This window comes from Eleutherodactylus coqui, chromosome 10 (assembly GCF_035609145.1).
Source record: "Eleutherodactylus coqui strain aEleCoq1 chromosome 10, aEleCoq1.hap1, whole genome shotgun sequence".
NCBI classification, from domain to species: Eukaryota; Metazoa; Chordata; class Amphibia; order Anura; family Eleutherodactylidae; genus Eleutherodactylus; species Eleutherodactylus coqui.
Window position 1 is genome coordinate 59,096,575 of NC_089846.1, and position 22,620 is coordinate 59,119,194.

Genomic DNA, 22,620 nt, shown 5'->3' on the forward strand with positions numbered 1-22,620 from the left:
TTAGCCGAGTATCTCCCCGCTCGTCCCTAAAGATTCGGGGGCCGGCGCGCGGCGGGGAGCTGCGGGGGAGAGCGGGGAGGAACGGAGGGGAGAGCTCTCTCTCCCTCTCTCCCGCCCACTCTCCCCTGCTCCCCGCTGCAACTTACCTGTCAGCTGCGGCGGCCACCGAATCTTTAGGGACGAGCAGGGAGATACTCGGCTAAGGCACATTACTCGAGCGAGTAGTGCCTTAGCGAGTATACTCGCTCATCCCTAATTACTAAGTTTCTTCCTTTATATAACAGGCTGCACATCGTTTATTTGTGTTTACAACAAAACACATGCGGAACACAATATGGAGTGCTTTATGCAAAGGGAAAGACTCAAAAGCATTTAGCTTTAGCATAAAAAAAAAAAAAATTACATTGCTCTCTATTGGGTCGTTCACACGACCGGACTCTCGTGCAGCGTGTCCCATAGGAGCCAATGTTAAGAGCAGCGCAGTACGGACCAAACTGCCACGCATGTCCTTTCTTCGTTGCTGCGCACGTTCACACTCAGTAAAAACACGGCCATGTGAACACTTCATAAGAACTCCATGGTTTTAATAGGCGCGCAGTTTTCTTCGCGCGTATTTTCGCGTGTAAATACGCTCGTCTGAACGTAGCCTAAATGGTTGGAAAAAAAATGAAAGCTTTTCAAATTTGCGTCCAAAATAAGATATATATTTCCATCTGTTTACTTTATCAAAAATGTGTACAGTATGTTTGCACAGATTTGATATATTACAATTGAAAATGTGGAAAAAAATGACAATTTTTTAAACATTTTTCCCAATTTTGGCGCTTTTAATAAATATATACAAATTCTATCAGACTATTTTTATCTCCTAAATGAAGTACAACATGTGGCGAAACAACAATGTCAGAATCACTTGGATATGCAAAACCCTCTATGGAGTTATTCTATGTTAAAGTGAGACATGTCAGATTTCCAAAATTTGGCTTGGTCATTAAGGCGCAAACAGGCTTGGTCACTAAGGGGTTAACTTTTCTAAATATGCAAGTTTGTATATGGGTTCGATGACCTGATCCACAAGTTTTTTTTTTCTTTTCTTTTATCTTCATTTATTTGTTTACTATGTTCAAGTTATACAATTTTCATGTTCTGTAAAAATTATCCAACGACTACCACAGCAACGTTTAGTTAAAGGAGATGTCCCGAGGCAGCAAGTGGGTCTATACACTTCTGTATGGCCATAATAATGCACTTTGTAATGTACATTGTGCATTAATTATGAGCCATACAGAAGTTATAAAAAGTTTTATACTTACCTGCTCCGTTGCTGGCGTCCTCGTCTCCATGGAGCCGACTAATTTTTGGCCTCCGATGGCCAAATTAGCCGCGCTTGCGCAGTCCGGGTCTTCTGCAGTCTTCTATGGGGCTCCGTGTAGCTCCGTGTAGCTCCGCCCCGTCACGTGCCGATTCCAGCCAATCAGGAGGCTGGAATCGGCAGTGGACCGCACAGAAGAGCTGCGGTCCACGGAGGAAGAGGCCATCTTCAGCGGTGAGTAGAGAAGTCACCGGAGCGCGGGGATTAAGGTAAGCGCTCCGGTGAGCTTTCTTTACCTCCCTGCATCGGGGTTGTCTCGCGCCGAACGGGGGGGGGGGTTGAAAAAAAAAAAAACCCGTTTCGGCGCGGGACAACCCCTTTAATGCTTTATGTCGTATTTTGTAAATCTTTGGAAAACTTTTCAATAAAAAATTGAATGTTCAAAAAAAAAGAACGGTATGCTGGAAATGCATAGGAGCTGTTATAATCACGCTACCTGGATCATTTGTATGATGCAATGAATAAAAGTTAATTTTTAACAGAAGTGTTGGGATTTTTATAAAGGAAATATGTTTGTACTGAGTTTGTGCCTTCTTTTTTTTGCAACAGCTCAGTATGTGGTTGATTTTTTTTTTTTCATGAACTTCTTAACAGTGTCGGCATTTTGCATCTATTATAGATTTTTCCACCCTGACTTATATCACATTAGTGCTGATCAACTGTTCTTCTGTGGCTAAAATCAGTCCTTCTGTTGTTTTTTTTTGTTTTTTTTTAAGTTCTTGATGTTGATAAGGAAAAGACCATAGCCAGGTCTGAGTTTTCAGTTTCATTCTGATATTTTTGTTTTGTTGGCTGTACTTTAAGCAGCTTCTGCTTGTTCACTTCAATTAGTGCCCATTCTTTACTTTCTTTGGTGTAATCTGCCAGGGTCTGTTTTTCCTCTTCTACCAATGGCTTCACTTGCACCAGTCCTCTGCCCCCAATCTTCCTGGGCAGGTAAATGCTGTCTACATAACTACGCGGCTGTAAACTATAGTGATTGGTCATCAGTTTTCTTATTTTTTTGATCCAAATCATCAGGCTAGGCTTGAGTCCAATTGATTATGCCAGCAATATATCTGATGACAGGGATAGCTGTGGGATCTTAACGATGATAAACAATAGTGGTGACAGAGAGTCACCCTGGAAGATTCCACACTTGATGTTAACTGATGTTAACTATTTTGTAATTTTTGTTCCCAACTAACAATTCTGTCTTCCAGTGTTCCATTGCATTTTATGTAAATAAGCAGTTTCGAAGATATTGTGTGCTCTGAAGAATGTTGAGAGCTGTGCGTACGGTGGTGGTCTTCCAAGGCAGATTGGTCACAACTGAGGAGCCAGATTAAGTGTGCTTATCTACCCATGGTTATGATGAGACAAAAAAATAAAGCGTCCATACCTGATTAGTCGTTGCCTGGGTCAACAAGGACCGTAGTGGGTCTTGGAGCCCCTGGACACTCATCAACAAGTGGGCTACATGACTAGCTAGACACCCAGGACCTAGTTCAACAAGATTCCTTGAAGAGAAACAACTACAAAAGTGTCAGTAGTAAACAATGTCACAAAACCATACTATAATGGCTTGCTACTATTGGTCAGAACCAGATAGGCATGGATACCTCAAGTAGATATATGAATTATAGAAAGAAGAACATCCAGAATCAGTGATGCATGAGCAACGCTTGACTGATCAACAATGGTTTATAATCAGAAATAAGGTATTCATTGAAGTAAAACTTGAGCAAATCCATAAAACTTTGGACAGTAAAATGTCATTGACTGGTGAACAAGAAGATTTGCAAACTCGGTGGGAATATCTGCTACTAAACATTGAATAAGCATCAGAAATCAGTGTTGAAGCATTTGATGAAGATAATTATTATATTATGTATATTTTAAAGAGCCATTAATGTCCGATCGCTTTTAAATATGAAAACAGGGATTTCAATCCATAACACATGAAAAGCAACTGGAACAATAAACATGAATGAAATTAAATACAAAATTATTAAAAATGAGGAAGGTCCCTGCCCGCAAGGTACAGGTACAGAAATTAAAGGAGATTTGAGTTCCTAAAAGGTTACATATGTCTTTGGGGACCAACGAAAGGTTATGAATTTCTTAGTGAGCATACTGATTGGGAGGATGACCCTAAAGCAGTGTTGGCGAACCCATGGCACGCATGCCAGAGGCGGCACGCAGAGCCCTCCCTGCTGGCATGCGTCACCATTGGCCACTCACCACAATAGTGAATGCCTGCAGGGGCCACGGCTCCCCTGCAGGCATTTACGCATCAGCACGCTGCCATCAGCGCTGTTATCTGTGACGTCAGTGTGCAGCAGGGATTCCCGTCCCCCGACGTCTCCTACTTGATTTCGCGAGGGCAGAGGGAGGAGGCATTTGGCAGCACACTGATGTCAATGTGCACCAGCGATCGGGCAGAAGAGGAGCGGCGCTTTCATGAGGAGGAGAGGTAAATATGTGGGTCTCTGGGGGGGGGGACATTATTACTGCTGGGGGGACCGCTGCAGGTGGGGTGCATTATTACTGCTGGGAGGACCGCTGGGGGTGGGGCGGTACATTATTACTGCTGAAGGGGAGGAGGTGTGCATTACTACTGCTAGGGGGACCATTATTATTGCTAGGGGACCGCTGGGGAAGGAGGGGGCAGTATTACTGCTGGGGGACCGCTGTGGAAGGGGGTGGCATTACTGCGGGGGGACCGCTGGGGAAGAGGGGACATTCTGCTGGGGGACTGCTAGGGAAAGGGGTGGCATTACTGCTGGGGGACCGCTGGGGAAGGGGGGGTATTACTGCTGGGGGACCGCTGGGGGGGGTATTATTACTGCTGAAGGGCCGCTGGGGGGTGTCACTATTATTACTGCTTGAGGACCGCTCTGGGGGGGTGTCACTATTATTACTCCTGGTGGACCACTCTGTGGGTGTCACTATTATTACTGCTGGAGGGCCGCTTGGGGGGGTCACTATTATACTGGGCGCCGCTGTGGGATGTCACTATTATTGCTGAGGGGTCACTAATATCGCTGGGGGGGGGTCACTATTACTGCTGGGGTATGTTTACACGAGGCGGAAATGGGCAGGGCTGTTTCAAAATAGACAGGGTGCAGATTTTGACTGCTTTTTGGATCCGGAAATGCTGCAGAATTTTCCACAGTCATTTCCGCTGAGGAGATTCTGCAGTATTTCCGCATCCAAAAAGCAGTTAAAATCTGCACCCTGTCTATTTTAAAGTGGCCCTGTCCTTTTTATAACGATGGGGGTAAAATCATATGCCGTGATAAGCCCCGCCCCCTGATGTGTTGGCACTTTGCAGTAAATAAGTGGGTTTAGGTTGCAGTTTGGGCACTCGATCTCTAAAAGGTTCGCCATCACTGCCTTAGAGAAATCCTTGATACATTTTCTCTAAAAGTTTGCAAAACCACGAAGCGTTGAAGATCTTTCTGAACTCTCGGGGTAGGCCAATTGACCACAGCTTTGATTTTTCTAGGATCCATACTCAGTCCCTCAGGGGAGACGATGTACCCCAGAAACTGAATACTGACTTTTTCAAATTTGCATTTTTCTGATTTGATGTAAAGATAATTCTCTTGAAGATGTTCTAGAACCTTCTGGACATGTTTGCGATAATCTTCCAAATTATCAGAAAAGAAAAGAATGTCATAAAGGTAGACCACCATAAAAAGACGAGGGTCTAATGTAACCTTTCTTTACATTTTTAAATTCTCATGCAGGTATTCCCTGAGGACCATTAATTCAGGTTTGGATAGGTTGTAAATTCACCCAAAAGGAACGGGTTGTTCCAGGGAGCAATTCAATTGGACAATCATATGGCCAATGCTGAGGTAATTGATCAGATCTTTTCTTTTTGCATACCTCATGGAACTTCTGGTATTGCGGAGGCAGCTTATCAGAAATCTTCTGACAGCCCTCTAAATCTAGGATTATTTCCTGCATAGGCAGAATCAACTGACAGTTTTCCTTGAAGTGTTCTGAGGGGAAAGAGACAACCCTTAAATCCCAATTGACAGATGGATTGTGAGTCAAAACCAAGGAATTCCTAAAATGACAGGAAATTTAGGGGAGGCAATACGTTGGAGGCTAATCATTTCTTGGTGAGCAGGTTCAATAACAATTTCAAGTTTAATGGTCTCGTGACCCAGACCCAGAAGACAACGGTAAACCGTCCACTGTTTCCATATAGACTGGGATAGATTTGTTTTTACTTGGGATGCTGTTGTCAAGGGTATATCTCAAGTCAATGAAATTCACCCTTGTCGCAAGGTATGTAACCTTTCTTCTGCGGTGGCATAGTGGTTAGGATCATTGAAGACCTGATCCATAGCAGTAATGAAGTTGTCGAGATCATTGAGGAGGTTACTAACTTTTTCCATGTGAGACGAGGCCCACGCGAGCACCTCTTCAGTAAGAACTGATGATGAACAATACCTTCTTCCTATCACTAGTAAACAAGGTAGGGTGAATCTGAGAATAAATCCTACATTAATTCAGGAAACCCTGATACTGATGACGAACCCAACTGAATTCTGCAGGCAATGGCATACGGACATCAGAAGCTGAACTGTGCTGATCACACATGTGTCTCTGTATGTCATATATCTTGTTGTTCCTGAACTAATCTCTGTAAATCACCCACCTTCTCCTGGGGGTTAGCCCAAAAGTCTCAAAATTCGTCAACTTGTTTTCTCAGAATGGTCACAACGGACTCCATTTTTGTGTGTGATTGTTTTGTAAGGAAAAGGGTCCAGATCGGAATCCTCAGGTTGTAGCCAACTCGGCAGGAACAGTGTTGGGAATGCAGTCGGAGGAAGCTGGTTGTTATACACAGAGCAGGAGTCACAGCAAAGCAGCATCAAGTACATAGTCAATGGAAACCTGGAGGTCATACATGGAGCAGGAGTCACAGCAAGGCAGCAAGCAGGTACATAATAAGTGGGAAGCCAGAGGTCATACACAGAGCAGCAGTCACAGCAAGGCAGCAGGCAAATACGTAGTCAGTGGGAAGTCGAGGTCATAAACGGAGTAGTAATGGGAAGCTGGTAGTCAGTGGGAAGCTGGTGGTCATACACGGAGCAGGAGTTACAGCAAGGCAGCAGGCAGATATATAGTTAGTAGGAAGTCGAAGGACATACTCGGAGCAGGAGTCACAGCGAGACTGCAGGCAGGTACGTAGTAAGTGGGAAGCCAGAGGTCGTACACAGAGCAGCAGTCCTATCTAGGCAACAGGCAGGTACGTAGTCGGTGGGAAGTCAGAGGTCATACACGGAGCAGTAGTGCGGAGCTGATAGTCAGTGGGAAGCTTGTGGTCATACACAGAGCAGGAGTGGTACGTAGTCAATGGGAAGCCGAAGGTCTTTCCAATTGACTACGTACGTAGTACGTAGGCAGCAGGCAGATATGTAGTCAATGAGAAGCTGGAGGTCATACACGTAGCAGGAGTCACAGCAAGGCAGCAGGCTGGTACATAGTTAGTGGGAAGCCATAGGTTTTACATGCAGTAGCAGTCACAACAAGGCAGCAGATAGGAACGGAGCTTGACTAAGAGATAATCACGCAAGAGAGGCATGCCAGAAGCAGTTTTAAATAGTCACACCAATTATTGAAAACTAGGTGTAGTTTCCTCAGCAAAAGAAGCTGGAGCAAAGAACCGGAAACAAAGTTTAGTAGGGAAGCTGTCAACAGGGGTAATAGATCAGTAGGAAGAATCCTTGCCTGGGACACAGGAACTCATGGGTTCAAGTCCTGACAAAACAATACATGTGGGTAGAAACTGATCATATAGCGATAGCAAAAAGACTACTGTAGGTTTTTCTGAAGATGTAGGTTTTCAGGGTTCATTTTGAAGCTTTCTAAGGTGATGGAGAGCCTGATGTTTTGGGACAGCAAGTTTAAAAGTATAGGCGATGCACGGGAGGAATCTTGAAAATGACTATGTGAGGAGCAGACTAGAGGGAAAGAAGTCTTGCCAGAATCACACATTATTTGTGGAGAGGTATCGGGAAATTAGGTCAGTAATTTATGGAGGACACAGGTTGTGGACATTCTTTTATGTCATTGATAATATTTTGAATGGGATTCTCTGGACAATGGATAGCCAGTAAAGGATTGGCAGAATCAAATGTTACACCGAGCTAGCAGACTTATGGGACTGGAAAAAGCATGGATATTTTGTAATTGTCCAGTGATCTGGTAGGCATTTTGAGTGAAATAACGGAATGATAATAAGTTTTCTTTTCTCCATGGTGAGTTTTAGAAAGCAAGTAGAGAAAAAGGAAGATATTGCTTATAGACACTTTGGAATTCTGGGCCAGAAAGGTAGATTTGAGTATTATCTGCATAAAGATAGAGCTGAAAGCCATGGGATTCTATGAGCTGTCCAAGGCCAAAGGTGAAGATGGAGAAGAATAGGGATCCTAGGGCAGAGATACAAGAAAAAGCCAAGTTTGTGATGCCAAGAGAGGTGTGTAACAAGAGGAAGTAGTCAAATGTGCAAAGGCAGAGGACAGGTCTAGAAAAAGGAGCTCGGAGTAATTCTTTGAGGCTTTCAAAGTAGTTAGATTATTTGTGACTTTCGTTTAAGTGGTTTCAGTAGAATTGTGGCTGGTCAAACTTATAACAGTCTTATGCAGAATATTGGTGGTGGATGTCTTGTCTACAGGTTACATACTCCCCCTGTACAGTAACAAAAGAGTAGGGGCTTTTTAGACCTACCTATTCATTCTGTTGTAAGAAGCCTAGACTTAGTTTTGCTCTGCTATAACTAAAGCGGGGGCTGTTCAGTTTTACACCACCCATTAAAGGGGTTTTCCAGGGAAATACTATTGATAAGCTATCCTCAGGATAGGTTATTAATAGTTGATCGGCTGGGTTCCTTCGCTTGGGACCCTGACCGATTAGTTGAGTGTGTGCATGTTGTCTGTGCTGCAAATACACAGAGGTCAGAGCGGAAGCCTCCGGTCCAACCTCTGTGTAGTAGCTGGTGCTTGTAACTGCAGGCAAGGCACCCATTGATTTCAATGACAGCCATGCCTGCAGTTACTCGCCAACATCTGTGTATTTGCGGTGCTTACAGCATGTGCCCTCTCAGCTGATCGGTCAGGGTCCCGAGTGCAGACCCCAGCCGATCAACTATTGATGACCCATCCTGTGGATAGCTCATCAATAGTATTTCCCTGGAAAACCCCTTTAAGAAGAGATCGGGCAATATGACTTTGGGCTCAAGTGCAGTTGCATTGGCTGCCTTTGGGAACAAAAACATATACAATGCAGTCACTTTTTATTTCAACAACACTAAATTCCTCCTGAGAGCTGCTTTTACATCTTTATTCTTTAAACTGTAAATCAATGGGTTTAGCAGAGGAACAGCGGCTGTGTTAAACAGTGCAGACAGTTTTGTGGAGTCCTTCAGGTCTGGTGCCAGATACTGGCTAAAAAGAGTAGTATAGAGCAATATAACCACTGTGAGGTGTGAGGAACATGTGTAGAAGGCTTTACGTTTTCCAGTGCTAGAACGAATATTCAGTATATTATGTATGATAAAAATGTAGGAAATGATGGTTAGAATGAGTGGGATAGACAGTATAACAACTGAACACTCAATAAAAAAGAAGGTGTGTAGTAATGAAGTGTCATTACAGCATATTTTCATCAATGGAAGGATGTCGCAGAAGAAGTGGTTGATCACCATGGATGAGTAGCAAGTAAATGTGTAGAATACCCCAAGTGGTGGCATGACTTGTAAAAATCCCCATGTCCAACAGGCACAGTTCAGAAGAACACATGTTCTCTTATTCATGATGTTGTGATAAAGGAGTGGTCTACAGATGGCAACATAGCGATCATAACTCATAGCTGTCAATATCAATAACTCATGGCCAGTTAGTGATCCAAACATATACATCTGAGCCATGCATGCAATATAGGAAATCGACTTATCTTTCATGACGAAGCTTAAAAGAACATTCTGCTGAGTGGTGGTGGAGCATAACATATCTACAATGGACAAGTTACCTAGAAAAATGTACATGGGAGTGTGGAGATGATGATCAAAGCAAACAAGTAAAAGGAAGGTCATGTTACCAGTGAGAGTGGTGAGATAAATGAGAAGAACTAGGTAGAAGATAATAACCTGAAGCTGTGGATCATCTGTGATTCCTCGTATGATAAAAATTGTGGCATTGTTCCTAAACATCTCCATCATTTGGTTGTATATCCTGAAAAGAGACCTTACCATGAATATGCAGAATTAGGAAAGTTCTTACCTGACAATCAACAACTTTTCAAAATGTACATAATTTGTAGAGATAGCCAATGCAGCTACTATGCGCTCCTTAAAAAAAAGCAGAACCCGCTCAGGTTGGGTCTCTTCACCCAGACAGGAAAAATCAGTGTACCAACCTATAATTTTCACTATACTGATTAGAGGATTGTATATAAAACAACTTTTAATATTTAAAAAAATTAAAGTACCTGGACACACACTGACATACAGCATCCACCAGTGTCACTCAATGTGATACCTAATCCACCACTAAAGTGTCGGAAAGATATTAGATCCAGTCCAGTTAGAGATGAGCGAACGTACTCGGTAAGGTCGATTTCGCAATCGAGCACCGCGATTTTCGAGTACCTCACTATTCGGGTGAAAAGTACTCGGAGGCGCTGTGGGTGAGCGGGGGGTTGCAGAGGGGAGTGGGGGGGAGAGGGAGAGAGAGAGAGCTCCCCCCTGTTCCACGCTGCTACCCCCCGCTCCACCACGCCACGCCCCGCCACACAGCGCCCCCGAGTACTTTTTACCCGAGTAGTGAAGTACTCGAAAATCGCGGTGCTCGATTGCGAAATCGGCCTTACCGAATACGTTCGCTCATCTCTAGATCCAGTCTGAAGGGTGACTTCCACCCACAATGTAGCATTCAGGATTAGTGCTTATAGACGCACATTACTACAATGTCGGAGAAAGTTTAGGGTGATTAATTTTTCATATGAGACTGACTAATGATTTTATCAATCTTTGGTTCTTTTCATATTACGGTTCGACGGCTTTCTGTTCCTGTGATGCAACTCCTAAGGAACTGATTATTCCTCAAATGGAAAAACACCCCAATAGATGTAACCCCGTTGTTTGTCAACTGGAATGAGACCCTCAAAAAACTACTAATAATATAGCAGAAGCGCATTCTAAGTAGGCTGTGTTCGTTTATCTCCTACTGTAGAAGGTGTAAGATCCAGTAGCACCCCAATATTCTGGGTGCATATATCTGTGGACATACACCGCAGTAGCACTAGCTCAAATCAATAGATGCCAGCATTAGCCTTCATTACCTACTGAAGTCCCATTACAGCGTATAGGACCCAGGAGACAAACCCAGGTTCCAATGATAAACCGGGTGTATATAGTATGATCCCCCTTTGCCCTATACTTAGAACTCTCTCTTTTTCTATCCTTAGTCTATTAAGCAATAGCTATAGTCCCTGATAACTTGGTAAACTAAATAGGTGATTCATATCATAGCAGGGATAGAATAAAACAAAAAACGCAGAGGGATTTCAGAGCCTCCTGCCCAGATGAGAGGCAAACAAGTATCATGTTACTTTGTCCAATAAAGATAACTGTTGTGCTAACCAGCACCATTTGGGACTAAATTTTCATCCTTTCTCTATGACCCCCTCACGTCTATGTTCTCCATCTGGTTTGTTATATTTCATTTATATTGAGTTTTATCAAATTTGGCTGAAATACCATACACCAGGCGGATAAAGATAACAATCCCTTGCATGCATTGCTGAATGATGTCTCCACTTCGGAATCTCAAATACTCTGAGAATGAGTTTGGCACCAGAGGAATGCATTATTAGCATCACTCCCGCATTTCAAGCACTAGAGTAGGGCACAAATATTGGTTGCAAATGTTATATGTTGCTCCCTGATTTAGCAATAGATTTAGCACTTGCATTTTCAAGTCCCAAGGCTACTATACTCTACTACTTAAAAAACAAGTGCTAAATCTATTGCTAAATCAGAGGTCAACATATAATATGTGCAACCTGTGCTCCTGCAGGTAGAGGTCCCACTTCTACCATAAAAAATAATGATATTGATTGTTGTCGATTAGATGTAAAAGATCATACATATTCTTATTCGTGTCTCATGATTACTGGTGGATTAGCAGGATGACTTGAGAGCTATGGATGAGGTGGCCTGTGATCAAAACAAAAACCCCATATACTGTTCTTTCATAGGTACTCTCTATTGACAGTGTCTGCTGCTTAGAAAAGTATTTGTCAAAAAGATGACAAAGGGGGGAAAAAAGAGCCTCAACTCTATAGTACGAGAATCCATCATAATATACATTGTAATTTGATTGATAGGACTTTATTGTATATACATTTCTCCTACTTGCCTGGTCACATTGATCCATTGACTCCTGAAGTCTGTGTCTGATCTAAAGACTCTAAAGAGTCTTTAACCTTTTTCAAGAATTATGTAACTAGTATGGTGTGACTGTTGTCATCACTGATGTTTTGCTCTTGGTGTGCAGAGAGATCACTGATATCATATGTGTATATATAATGCTATGTGTTCATCAATAATGACTCCCCAGGTATTAGATACGGCAGTCTTAATTGGCAAATATAATTGAACTTTACATTGCACAAGAACAATTTCAAAATAAAATGATAAATGGCTCAATATTATTATTATACATAATTGTACACTGTGGACACAGATTATAACCTTATATTTAGAATATTTCCCAACCTGTAGCTCAGGAGCTAGATGTGGTTTCAGACTCCCTGGATGATAGATACCATTGCACACTCTTGGCTCCAGGGAGGGTCTGACTATAATGTAATGTGATATAGCGGCAGTGGCATACCTCCAATGGAGACCAATCATGTGGCTGGTAACTACACTTTGGGCCCCCACACACTGAAATAGCCCACTTACATCAGGGGTAGAAATGGCAAATGGAATGTAAAACGGGAGTCTTAAAAAGGTTATTAAAATATAAAGACAATGGAAAGCTGAACAACTGTGCCAGACCTGGTTGACAATCAAAACTGTCACCATCACATAAAGAGAAGGCAAAACTTTAATCTTTGAGAAATAAGATAGCGTCATACTCCACTCTTGCTTCAGATCTTCCAAAAATCCACTGGTGTGGTGTAAGAAGACGAGTCAACGCTATGGGTTTGAAAGCAGGTGTAGTAGGTAGGAATTTGGCATGTAACGGAAATTGCTTTGGGTCCAGATTTCGCAGTCTTTCATAAATTTCCCCTTTTTGTTAGAAGTACATGCACATATATACTCAAATCAGCTGTTACTGTTCATAGTTTTGATTATATCAGAAATGGAAGGGATGGAATTGCCATTCCAAAACTGAGCTATCGATATCCTGGTAGCTATCAGAATATGCAGCAGTGGGGTACGTATATTATAAGGTAATTGATCGGAATCTCTATTTAAAACAGCCATAGTTCTTAATCATTGCATACAAGTAAATGAAAAAAACTCAGTTTAAGAAGTACTACTTCCCAATCATGCAATACAGATCACATGATATGTAAATGTTTCATTAACACCATGAGTGTCAGAAGAAATGAGAGGAGAGGGCAGAATAAAAAAATAATAATAAAGAAAAAACATATTTCCCCCATATTCCCACTTAGTAAATTTATAATAAATCGTTCATGTATTTAAACCAGATGGAAATCTAGTGTGCAACTCAAGAATCCAAAAAATCTCTCTGTGTAACAGCTTACTCTTTCTATTGCCTTTGCGTATGGGTTTAAAAACCTGTTCAATACCATAGTTTCGGAAGAAGGTAAGAGCACGATTATGCTGGGAGATAAAGTCTACATTCTTGCGGCCTGATGTCCACTTCATATCCTTAATCCTGTGTCGCCTACCATCTACTGCTACACTGACACCTGATGGCAACAAGGTAACACATCATTTACCCCGAACAGTAAACGTTGTCCAGAAAAATAATACACAATGCCAGAATTACATTTTAGTCACCCTGTCTCCAAGAAAAAAATTAATAAAAAGCAATCAAAAGCTTGTTTGTATTCCAAAATGGTACCAATAGAAACTAGAGGATGGCCTGCAAAAACTTAGCCCTCGCACAACTATTTCAACAAAAAAATAAAAAGGGTTATAGCTAGAGATGAGCGAGCATACTCATCCGAGCTTGATACTCGTTCGAGTATTAGGGTGTTCGAGATGCTCGTTACTTGAGACGAGCACCACGTGGTGTTCGAGTTACTTTCACTTTCATCTCTGAGAAATTTGCGTGCTTTTCTGGCCAATAGAAAGAAAGGGAAGGGATTACAACTTCCTCCTGTGAAGCTCCAGCCCTATCCCACCCCCCTGCCCTGCAGTGAGTGGCTGGGGAGATCAGATGACAGCTGAGTATTTAAAGCTGCCCCGCCTGCGGCTCGCCACAGATGCATGCTGACAGAGATCAGGGAAAGTGCTGGTGATGCTGCTGCTGCTATAGGGAGAGTGTTAGGTGTTATTTTACTCTTCAAGAACCCCAATGGTCCTTCTTAGGGCCACATCTGATCGTGTGCAGTACTGTTAAGGCTGCTTTTACCAGTGTTGCACATTTTTTTTTTTTTGTATATCGGGCGTGCAGACCATAGCGTCCTCAGTCTGCAGTCATTTTACTCAATATAGGGGCAGTACTGGTGAGGCAGGGAAAGAAGTATACTGGCTATATAGGCAGTGGGCTTTTTCCCCAAAAGTTCAAAAATACAATATTAGGCCTGCCTGTCACTGCCTTCAGTTTACTGCGTCTCTGCTGGGGGTAGTAGTTGTTGAATTAATAGCCAGCCTTGCGCATAATTGTTGCCTGCCTCTGCAGTGCGTTACGTACGCGAAGTCAGCCTCCAACAGGGAAATCGAAATACAGACTATATCACAGGCAGTGTAACCGGTTGTTCACAAAAACTTCCACAAAAATACAATATTAGGCCTGCCTGTCACTGCCTTCAGTTTACTGCGTCTCTGCTGGGGGTAGTGGTTGTTGAATTAATACCCAGCCTTGCACATAACTGTTGCCTGTCTCTGCAGTGCGTTACGTATGCGAAGTCAGCCTCCAACCACAGGCCAATAAGCGGCACATTTAATTACAGCGTTCTGTTTCTGCTAATCTCGTAATACACCATGCTGAGGGGTAGGGGTAGGCCTAGAGGACGTGGACGGGGGCGAGCACGCGGAGGTCCAAGTCAGGGTGTGGGCACAGGCCGAGCTCCTGGTCCAGGTGTATCGCAGCCGACTGCTGCGGGATTAGGAGAGAGGCAAGTTTCTGGGGTCCCCAGATTCATCTCACAATTAATGGGTTCACGCGGTAGACCTTTATTAGAAAATGAGCAGTGTGAGCAGGTCCTGTCGTGGATGGCAGAAAGTGCATCCAGCAATCTATCGACCACACAGTCTTCTAGGCCGTCCACAGCTACAACTCTGAATCCTCTGGCTGCTGCTCCTCCTTCCTCCCAGCCTCCTCACTCCATGAAAATGACACATTCTGAGGAGCAGGCAGACTCCCAGGAACTGTTCTCGGGCCCCTGCCCAGATTGGGCAGCAATCGTTCCTCTCCCACCAGAGGAGTTTATCGTGACCGATGCCCAACCTTTGGAAAGTTCCCAGGGTCCGGGGGATGAGGCTGGGGACTTTCAGTTACTTTCAGGAGGACAATGATGATGAGACAGAGTTGTCTATCAGTGAGGTAGTAGTAAGGGCAGTAAGTCCCAGGGAGGAGTGCACAGAGGATTCTGAGGAAGAGCCGCTGGACGATGAGGTGACTGACCCCACCTGGTGTGATAAGCCAACTGAGGACCGGTCTTCAGAGGGGGAGGCAATTGTAGCCGAAGCACAGGTTGGAAGAGGCAGTGGGGTGGCCAGGGGTAGAGGCAGGGCCAGACCGAATAATCCACCAACTGTTTCCCAAAGCGCCCCCTCGCGCCATGCCACCCTGCAGAGGCCGAGGTGCTCAAAGGTGTGGCAGTTTTTCACTGAGAGTGCAGATGACAGACGAACTGTGGTGTGCAAGGTTTGTCGCGCCAAGATCAGCCGGGGAGCCACCACCAACAGCCTCACCACCACCAGCATGCGCAGACATATGATGGCCAAGCACCCCACAAGGTGGGACGAAGGCCTTCACCGCCTCCGGTTTGCACCACTGCCTCTCCACCTGTGCCCCAACCTGCCACTGAGATCCAACCCCCCTCTCAGGACACAGGCACGACCGTCTCCCGGCCTGCACCCACACGCTCACCTCCGCTGTCCTTGGCCCCATCCAGCAATGTCTCACAGCGCACCGTCCAGCCGTCGCTAGCGCAACTGTTTGAGCGCAAGTACGCCGCCACGCACCCGCACGCTCAAGCGTTAAACGTGCACATAGCCAAATTGATCAGCCTGGAGATGCTGCCGTATAGGCTTGTGGAAACGGAGGCTTTCAAAAACATGATGGCGGCGCGGCCCCACACTACTCGGTTCCCAGTTGCCACTACTTTTCCCGATGTGCTGTCCCAGCCCTGCACGACCACGTCTCCCGCAACATTGTACGCGCCCTCACCAACGTGGTTACTGCCACGGTCCACTTAACAACGGACTCGTGGACAAGCACAGGCGGGCAGGGCCACTATATCTCCCTGACGGCACATTGGGTGAATTTAGTCGAGGCTGGGACCGAGTCAGAGCCTGGGACCGCTCACGTCCTACCCACCTCCAGAATTGCGGGTCCTAGCTCGGTGGTGGTATCTGCGGCGGTGTATGCTTCCTCCACTAAACCACCCTCCTCCTCCTACGCAACCTCTGTCTCGCAATCAAGATGTGTCAGCAGCAGCACGTCGCCAGCAGTCGGTGTCGCGCGGCATGGCAGCTCAGCGGTGGGCAAGCGCCAGCAGGCCGTGCTAAAACTACTCAGCTTAGGAGAGAAGAGGCACACAGCCCACGAACTGCTGCAGGGTCTGACAGAGCAGACCGACCGCTGGCTTTCGCCGCTGAGCCTCCAACCGGGCATGGTCGTGTGTGACAACGGCCGTAACCTGGTGGCGGCTCTGCAGCTCGGCAGCCTCACGCACGTGCCATGCCTGGCCCACGTCTTTAATTTGGTGGTTCAGTGGTTTCTGAAAAGCTACCCACGCTTGTCAGACCTGCTCAGAAAGGTGCGCCGGCTCAGCGCACATTTCCACAAGTCCAACACGGACGCTGCCACCCTGCGGACCCTGCAACATTGGTTTAATCTGCCAGTGCACCGACTGCTGTGCGACGTGCCCACACGGTGGAACTCTACGCTCCACATGTTGGCCAGGCTCTATGAGCAGCGTAGAGCTATAGTGGAATACCAACTCCAACATGGGCGGCGCAGTGGGAGTCAGCCTCCTCAATTCTTTACAGAAGAGTGGGCCTGGTTGGCAGACATCTGCCAGGTCCTTGGAAACTTTGAGGAGTCTACCCAGATGGTGAGCGGCGATGCTGCAATCATTAGCGTCACCATTCCTCTGCTATGCCTCTTGAGAAGTTCCCTGCAAAGCATAAAGGCAGACGCTTTGCGCTCGGAAACGGAGGCGGGGGAAGACAGTATGTCGCTGGATAGTCAGAGCATCCTCATGTCTATATCTCAGCGCGTTGAGGAGGAGGAGGAGGAGCATGAGGAGGAGGGGGAAGAGACAGCTTGGCCCACTGCTGAGGGTACCCATGCTGCTTGCCTGTCATCCTTTCAGCGTGTATGGCCTGAGGAGGGGGAGAAGGAGGATGATCCTGAAAGTGATCTTCCTAGTGAGGACAGCCATGTGTTGCGTACAGGTACCCTGGCACACATGGCTGACTTCATGTTAGGATGCCTTTCTCGTGACCCTCGCGTTACACGCATTCTGGCCACTACGGATTACTGGGTGTACACACTGCTCGACCCACGGTATAAGGAGAACCTTTCCACTCTCATTCCCAAAGAGGAAAGGGGTTCGAGAGTGATGCTATACCACAGGACCCTGGCGGACAAACTGATGGTAAAATTCCCATCCGACAGCGCTAGTGGCAGAAGGCGCAGTTCCGAGGGCCAGGTAGCAGGGAGGCGCGGAGATCAGGCAGCATGTACAGCGCAGGCAGGGGAACACTCTCCAAGGCCTTTGCCAGCTTTATGGCTCCCCAGCAAGACTGTGTCACCACTCCCCAGTCAAGGCTGAGTCGGCGGGAGCACTGTAAAAGGATGGTGAGGGAGTACGTAGCCGATCGCACGACCGTCCTCCGTGACGCCTCTGCTCCCTACAACTACTGGGTGTCGAAGCTGGACACGTGGCCTGAACTCGCGCTGTATGCCCTGGAGGTGCTTGCTTGTCCTGCGGCTAGCGTCTTGTCAGAGAGGGTGTTTAGTGCGGCTGGGGGAATCATCACGGATAAGTGTACCCGCCTGTCAACTGACAATGCCGACAGGCTTACACTCATAAAGATGAACAAAGCCTGGATTTCCCCAGACTTCTCTTCTCCACCAGCGGACAGCAGAGGTACCTAAACAATACGTAGGCTGGACCCGCGGATGGAAGCATCGTTCTCTATCACCATAAAAAACGGGGACCTTTTAGCTTCATCAATCTGTGTATTATATTCATCCTCCTCCTCCTGCTCCTCCTCCTGAAACCTCACGTAATCACGCCGAACGGGCAATTTTTCTTAGGCCCACAAGGCTCAGTCATCTGACTTTTGTAAACAATGTTTATACGTTTCAATTCTCATTAAAGCGTTGAAACTTGCACCTGAACCAATTTTTATTTTAACTGGGCTGCCTCCAGGCCTAGTTACAAATTAAGCCACATTAACCAAAGCGATTAATAGGTTTCACCTGCCCTCTTGGTTGGGCATGGGCAATTTTTCTGAGGTACATTAGTACTGTTGGTACACCAATTTTTTTGGGCCCTCGCCTACAGTGTAATCCTAGTAATTTTTATGGGCTTTGCCTGCACTCATGCTACAGCAAGGTGTGTGGGGTTGGCCTACACTTTTGCTACATAAATGTAACTGTGGCCTTGTCTCTACTGCAACTACTGAAATTTGAAAGAGACTGTTATCTCCCTAAACTGCTGCAACGGGAATGTTACTGTGGCCTGTCTTGACTGCTACTACTACTGAAATGGAACTAATACTGTGCTCCCCCTATACTGCTGCTTCGGAATTGTTACTGTGGCCTGTCTTGACTGCTACTACTTCTGAAATGGAACTAATACTGTGCTCCCCTTATACTGCTGCTTCGGAATTGTTACTGGGGCCTGTCTTGACTGCTACTATTACTGAAATGGAACTAAGACTGTGCTCCCCCTATACTGCTGCTTCAGAATTGTTACTGGGGCCTGTCTTGACTGATACTACTACTGAAATGGAACTAAAACTGTGCTCCCCCTATACCGCTGCTTTGGAATTGTTACTGTGGCCTGTCTTGACTGCTGCTACTACTGAAATGGAACTAAGACTGTGCTCCCCCTATACTGCTGCTTCGGAATTGTTACTGGGGCCTGTCTGGACTGCTACTACTACTGAAATGGAACTAATACTGTGCTCCCCCTATAATGTTGCTAGTGATATGTTACTGGGGCCTGTCCCTAATGCTACCGCTGAAATGTTACTAATTCTGGGCTCTGCCTATACCGCTGCTAATGCTATGTCACTGGGGTGTGGAAACGGAGGCTTCCCAAAGACATGATGGTGGCGAGGCCATTTCCCACCAATGCGGTTACTGTTAAGGTGCATATAACCACGGACAGGTGGAGAGGACACGTAGTGCCTCAAAAACATCCCCCTCCTCCTCCAACAATGAAAACATTCTTGGCAAATACCTTTGCATTGGTCCATCTGGTGGCAGTCCAAGAATTTCACCTTTACCAACACAACAAGAGAGCCCCCCCACCATGGCCCACTTAATCCTGGCCACATTCCGAAAACCAACTAAATAAAACCGCGCTACTAGGTCCGCAGTCGCCACCACATTCCCACCAACGCGGTTACTGTTAAGGTACATATTACCAGTCTGACTGGGGCATGCACTGTGGGCCAAAGCACACCTGTATTGTATGTGACGTTAGCTCTGCTGAGCAGGGCACTGCAATGGGATTTATTTATGTACCGCCGGTGGGTTCCAGGGAGCCACCCATGCTGTGGGTCCACAGGAACTTCACATTAGGGATTTGTATCTGCCAGTGTCTATGTATTAAAAACCCCGGTCAGACTGGGGCATGCAGTGTGGGCCGAAGCACACCTGCATTTCACCGGACGTAACCTCAGCTGTGCTGGGCAATGCAATGGGATATATTTATGTACCGCCGGTGGCTTCCTGGGACCCACCTATGCTGTCGGTCCACACGGAGTTGTAACTGCATGTGTCTACTTATAAAGAACCCCAGTCTGACTGGGGCATGCAGTGTGGGCCGAAGCCCACCTGCATTAAACCTCACGTTACCTCAGCTGTACTGGGCACCACAATGGGATTTATTTATGTACCGCCGGTGGGTTCCAGGGAGCCACCCATGCTGTGGGTCCACAGGGACTTCACATTAGGGATTTGTACCTGCCAGTGTCTATGTATTAAAAAACCCCGGTCAGACTGGGGCATGCAGTGTGGGCCGAAGCCCACCTGCATTTCATCGGACGTAACCTCAGCTGTGCTGGGCAATGCAATGGGATATATTTATGTACCGCCGGTGGCTTCCTGGGACCCACCTATGCTGTCGGTCCACACGGAGTTGTAACTGCATGTGTCTACTTATAAAGAACCCCAGTCTGACTGGGGCATGCAGTGTGGGCCGAAGCCCACCTGCATTAAACCTCACGTTACCTCAGCTGTGCTGGGCACTGCAATGGGATTTATTTATGTACCGCCGGTGGGTTCCAGGGAGCCACCCATGCTGTGGGTCCACAGGGACTTCACATTAGGGATTTGTACCTGCCAGTGTCTATGTATTAAAAACCCCGGTCAGACTGGGGCATGCAGTGTGGGCCGAAGCCCACCTGCATTTCATTGGACGTAACCTCAGCTGTGCTGGGCAATGCAATGGGATATATTTATATACCGCCGGTGGCTTCCTGGGACCCACCTATGCTGTCGGTCCACACATGTCGGTCATCCGCCTATATGATGTGACTCAGAATTACAGACAGAATTCACTCTCAACTACCTAGAAGTGGATGCTAAAAAGACTATGCTCCTGCATCCTGTAGCCGAGCACTAAACAGTTGAGTGCATTATAAAAGTGGATATAAACAAAGAGACTGCTAGTGCTGGGAATCTTATATCGCATTTTAAAAGGAAGAAGAAGGCAGTACACTAACATCCTTCAAAAATATTAGCTGGTATTCAGAAAAGAGACCCCTCTGGGACCAGTAGATCAGATCTTACAAGACCAATTTATTATTGGATTATGCAGTGTCCCCCTAGGCTAAGTATTATGCAAGCGAGTCCTTGTCGATACATCCTTAATGTTGCTAATGGAAGCCGTTGCTTGAAGCCAGGATGCACGTTATAGCCCATTTACTGTATGATCCCAAACTGCTGAAGACTGCTGTGCTACTGGAAAAGAAGAAGCTTGGTAGAAGATGGTACAAGAGATACAGACTGCATTGAGCTCCATCCAACAGAAACTAATCCAAATAAAGGCCTGACTAGGGCAAACCTCAGCTAAAAGATCCACAGTACCCACCTAGATCATCATCTGTTGTAAAGGCTCATTTAGACACAACGATTATCGCTCAAAATTCACTCAAAAGCCCTCTTTTGAGCAATATTCGTTGTGTGTAAATGTGCCCATCTTTCAGTTTTCTGCCAAATGACTGTTTTCAGTTCTACTTAAAAAACGTCATTCAGCAGAACAGCTGATAAGACGGACCACACGCTGTGTTCTGCCCAGGGAGAACTGATTACAGCTGATTGCATTGTATCAGCTGTTCTCAATGCCAGCTCCATGGCAGATCAAAGGGAATGTAATCAGGGAACAGCGGGAGGTCTGTCCCCTGAGTACAGCTCCAGGTGGCTCACATGCTACTACTTGGTACTAATAAGCATTAGTACCAAGTAGTAGTTTATGCATAATGATCGCTCAAAAGCCATCTTTTGAGCGATTATCTTTGCAGTGTAAATGCACCTTAAGACATTAAACACTCCCCCATCCTAGGGGATGGGGCAAATGCTATGAGAGAAGGGAATTCCAGTGCTGGCATTATGGGGAGAGAGGGCACTTTTCTGGGAGTGCCAGAGTGGGGTAGTACACCACCCAGAAGAGCCATTGAACTAAAAGCCTCTGCAGTATTGAGGCATACTACATAGGAGGTGTGCAGAGAAACCACAAACCTATGCTTAGAACACCTCATTGCTGGATGTCTGATGATTAGGGATGAATTTGAAGGAGAAGGTGTTGACGACCTTGTAGATACTAGTTCAAAAATGACAACAATGCCAGAATACTGCTTCAGCCAACACTTCCAGGCCCTGATTAAACCAGAAAGAGAAAATGGTCATCAAGTTGACCGCAACAAATCATTTGCAAGTTCTCATCTTGGTTGGATCTCACTCATAAAAGTGCAAATATGCTAACAGGACAGTGGCAAGAAAGGTATTATTATTGTTTGCAAATCCTTCAGTGAGAGTATTGCTAGCAAAGCTAGCCAATGACATTGCCACTTTTTCCTCCTGGTAGCGTAGAACGTTGTGTTCAAAAACGTGGCAAAACACTGTACACAAAGTTCTAACGCATTTTGCACAGCATTGAAAATGCTCCCCATTCATTTCAATGGGCGACTCTTTACAGTTAAAAATACTGAAACGCCCGAAAATAGAACAGATAGCGGTCGAAAAATTTAGCGTTCAAAATGCTATGTCTTAGCATTTGTCTGAGAAGCCCAATTGAAATGAATGGAGGGGTTTTAGAGTGTTTAGTGTGGAATTTGAAATGTTGCTCTAAATGCTGTAAAAAACTGCTTGTGTGACAGTGGCCTTAGCCAGTGGATATTGGCAAATGCCAGTTACAGAGAAAGACAAAACCAAGGCAGCATTTATTCTATCAGTGGGTCTGTATGAGTTCAATTGCATGCAATTCGGGCTGACCAATGTGCCCGGAACATTTCAGCAGCTCGTGGAAAAGTGTCTAGGGAATTTCAACTTTGAAGCCACCCTTATCTATCTGGATGACATAATTGTGTCCCCTGCCACTTTCAAAAAGCATTCAATGAGATTAGGCCC

The 22,620-nt window shown here is 45.6% G+C and overlaps 1 protein-coding gene across 1 annotated transcript; it reads right to left on the reverse strand.

The window, feature by feature from the left end:
* Nucleotides 1–8,669: 8,669 nt before the first annotated feature.
* LOC136581059 (olfactory receptor 8B3-like) lies at nucleotides 8,670–9,590 on the reverse strand. Its single transcript, XM_066582050.1, has one exon. It carries the CDS (start codon nucleotides 9,588–9,590, stop codon nucleotides 8,670–8,672), a length of 921 nt encoding a protein of 306 aa, XP_066438147.1.
* Between the last annotated feature and the right edge of the window lie 13,030 nt (nucleotides 9,591–22,620).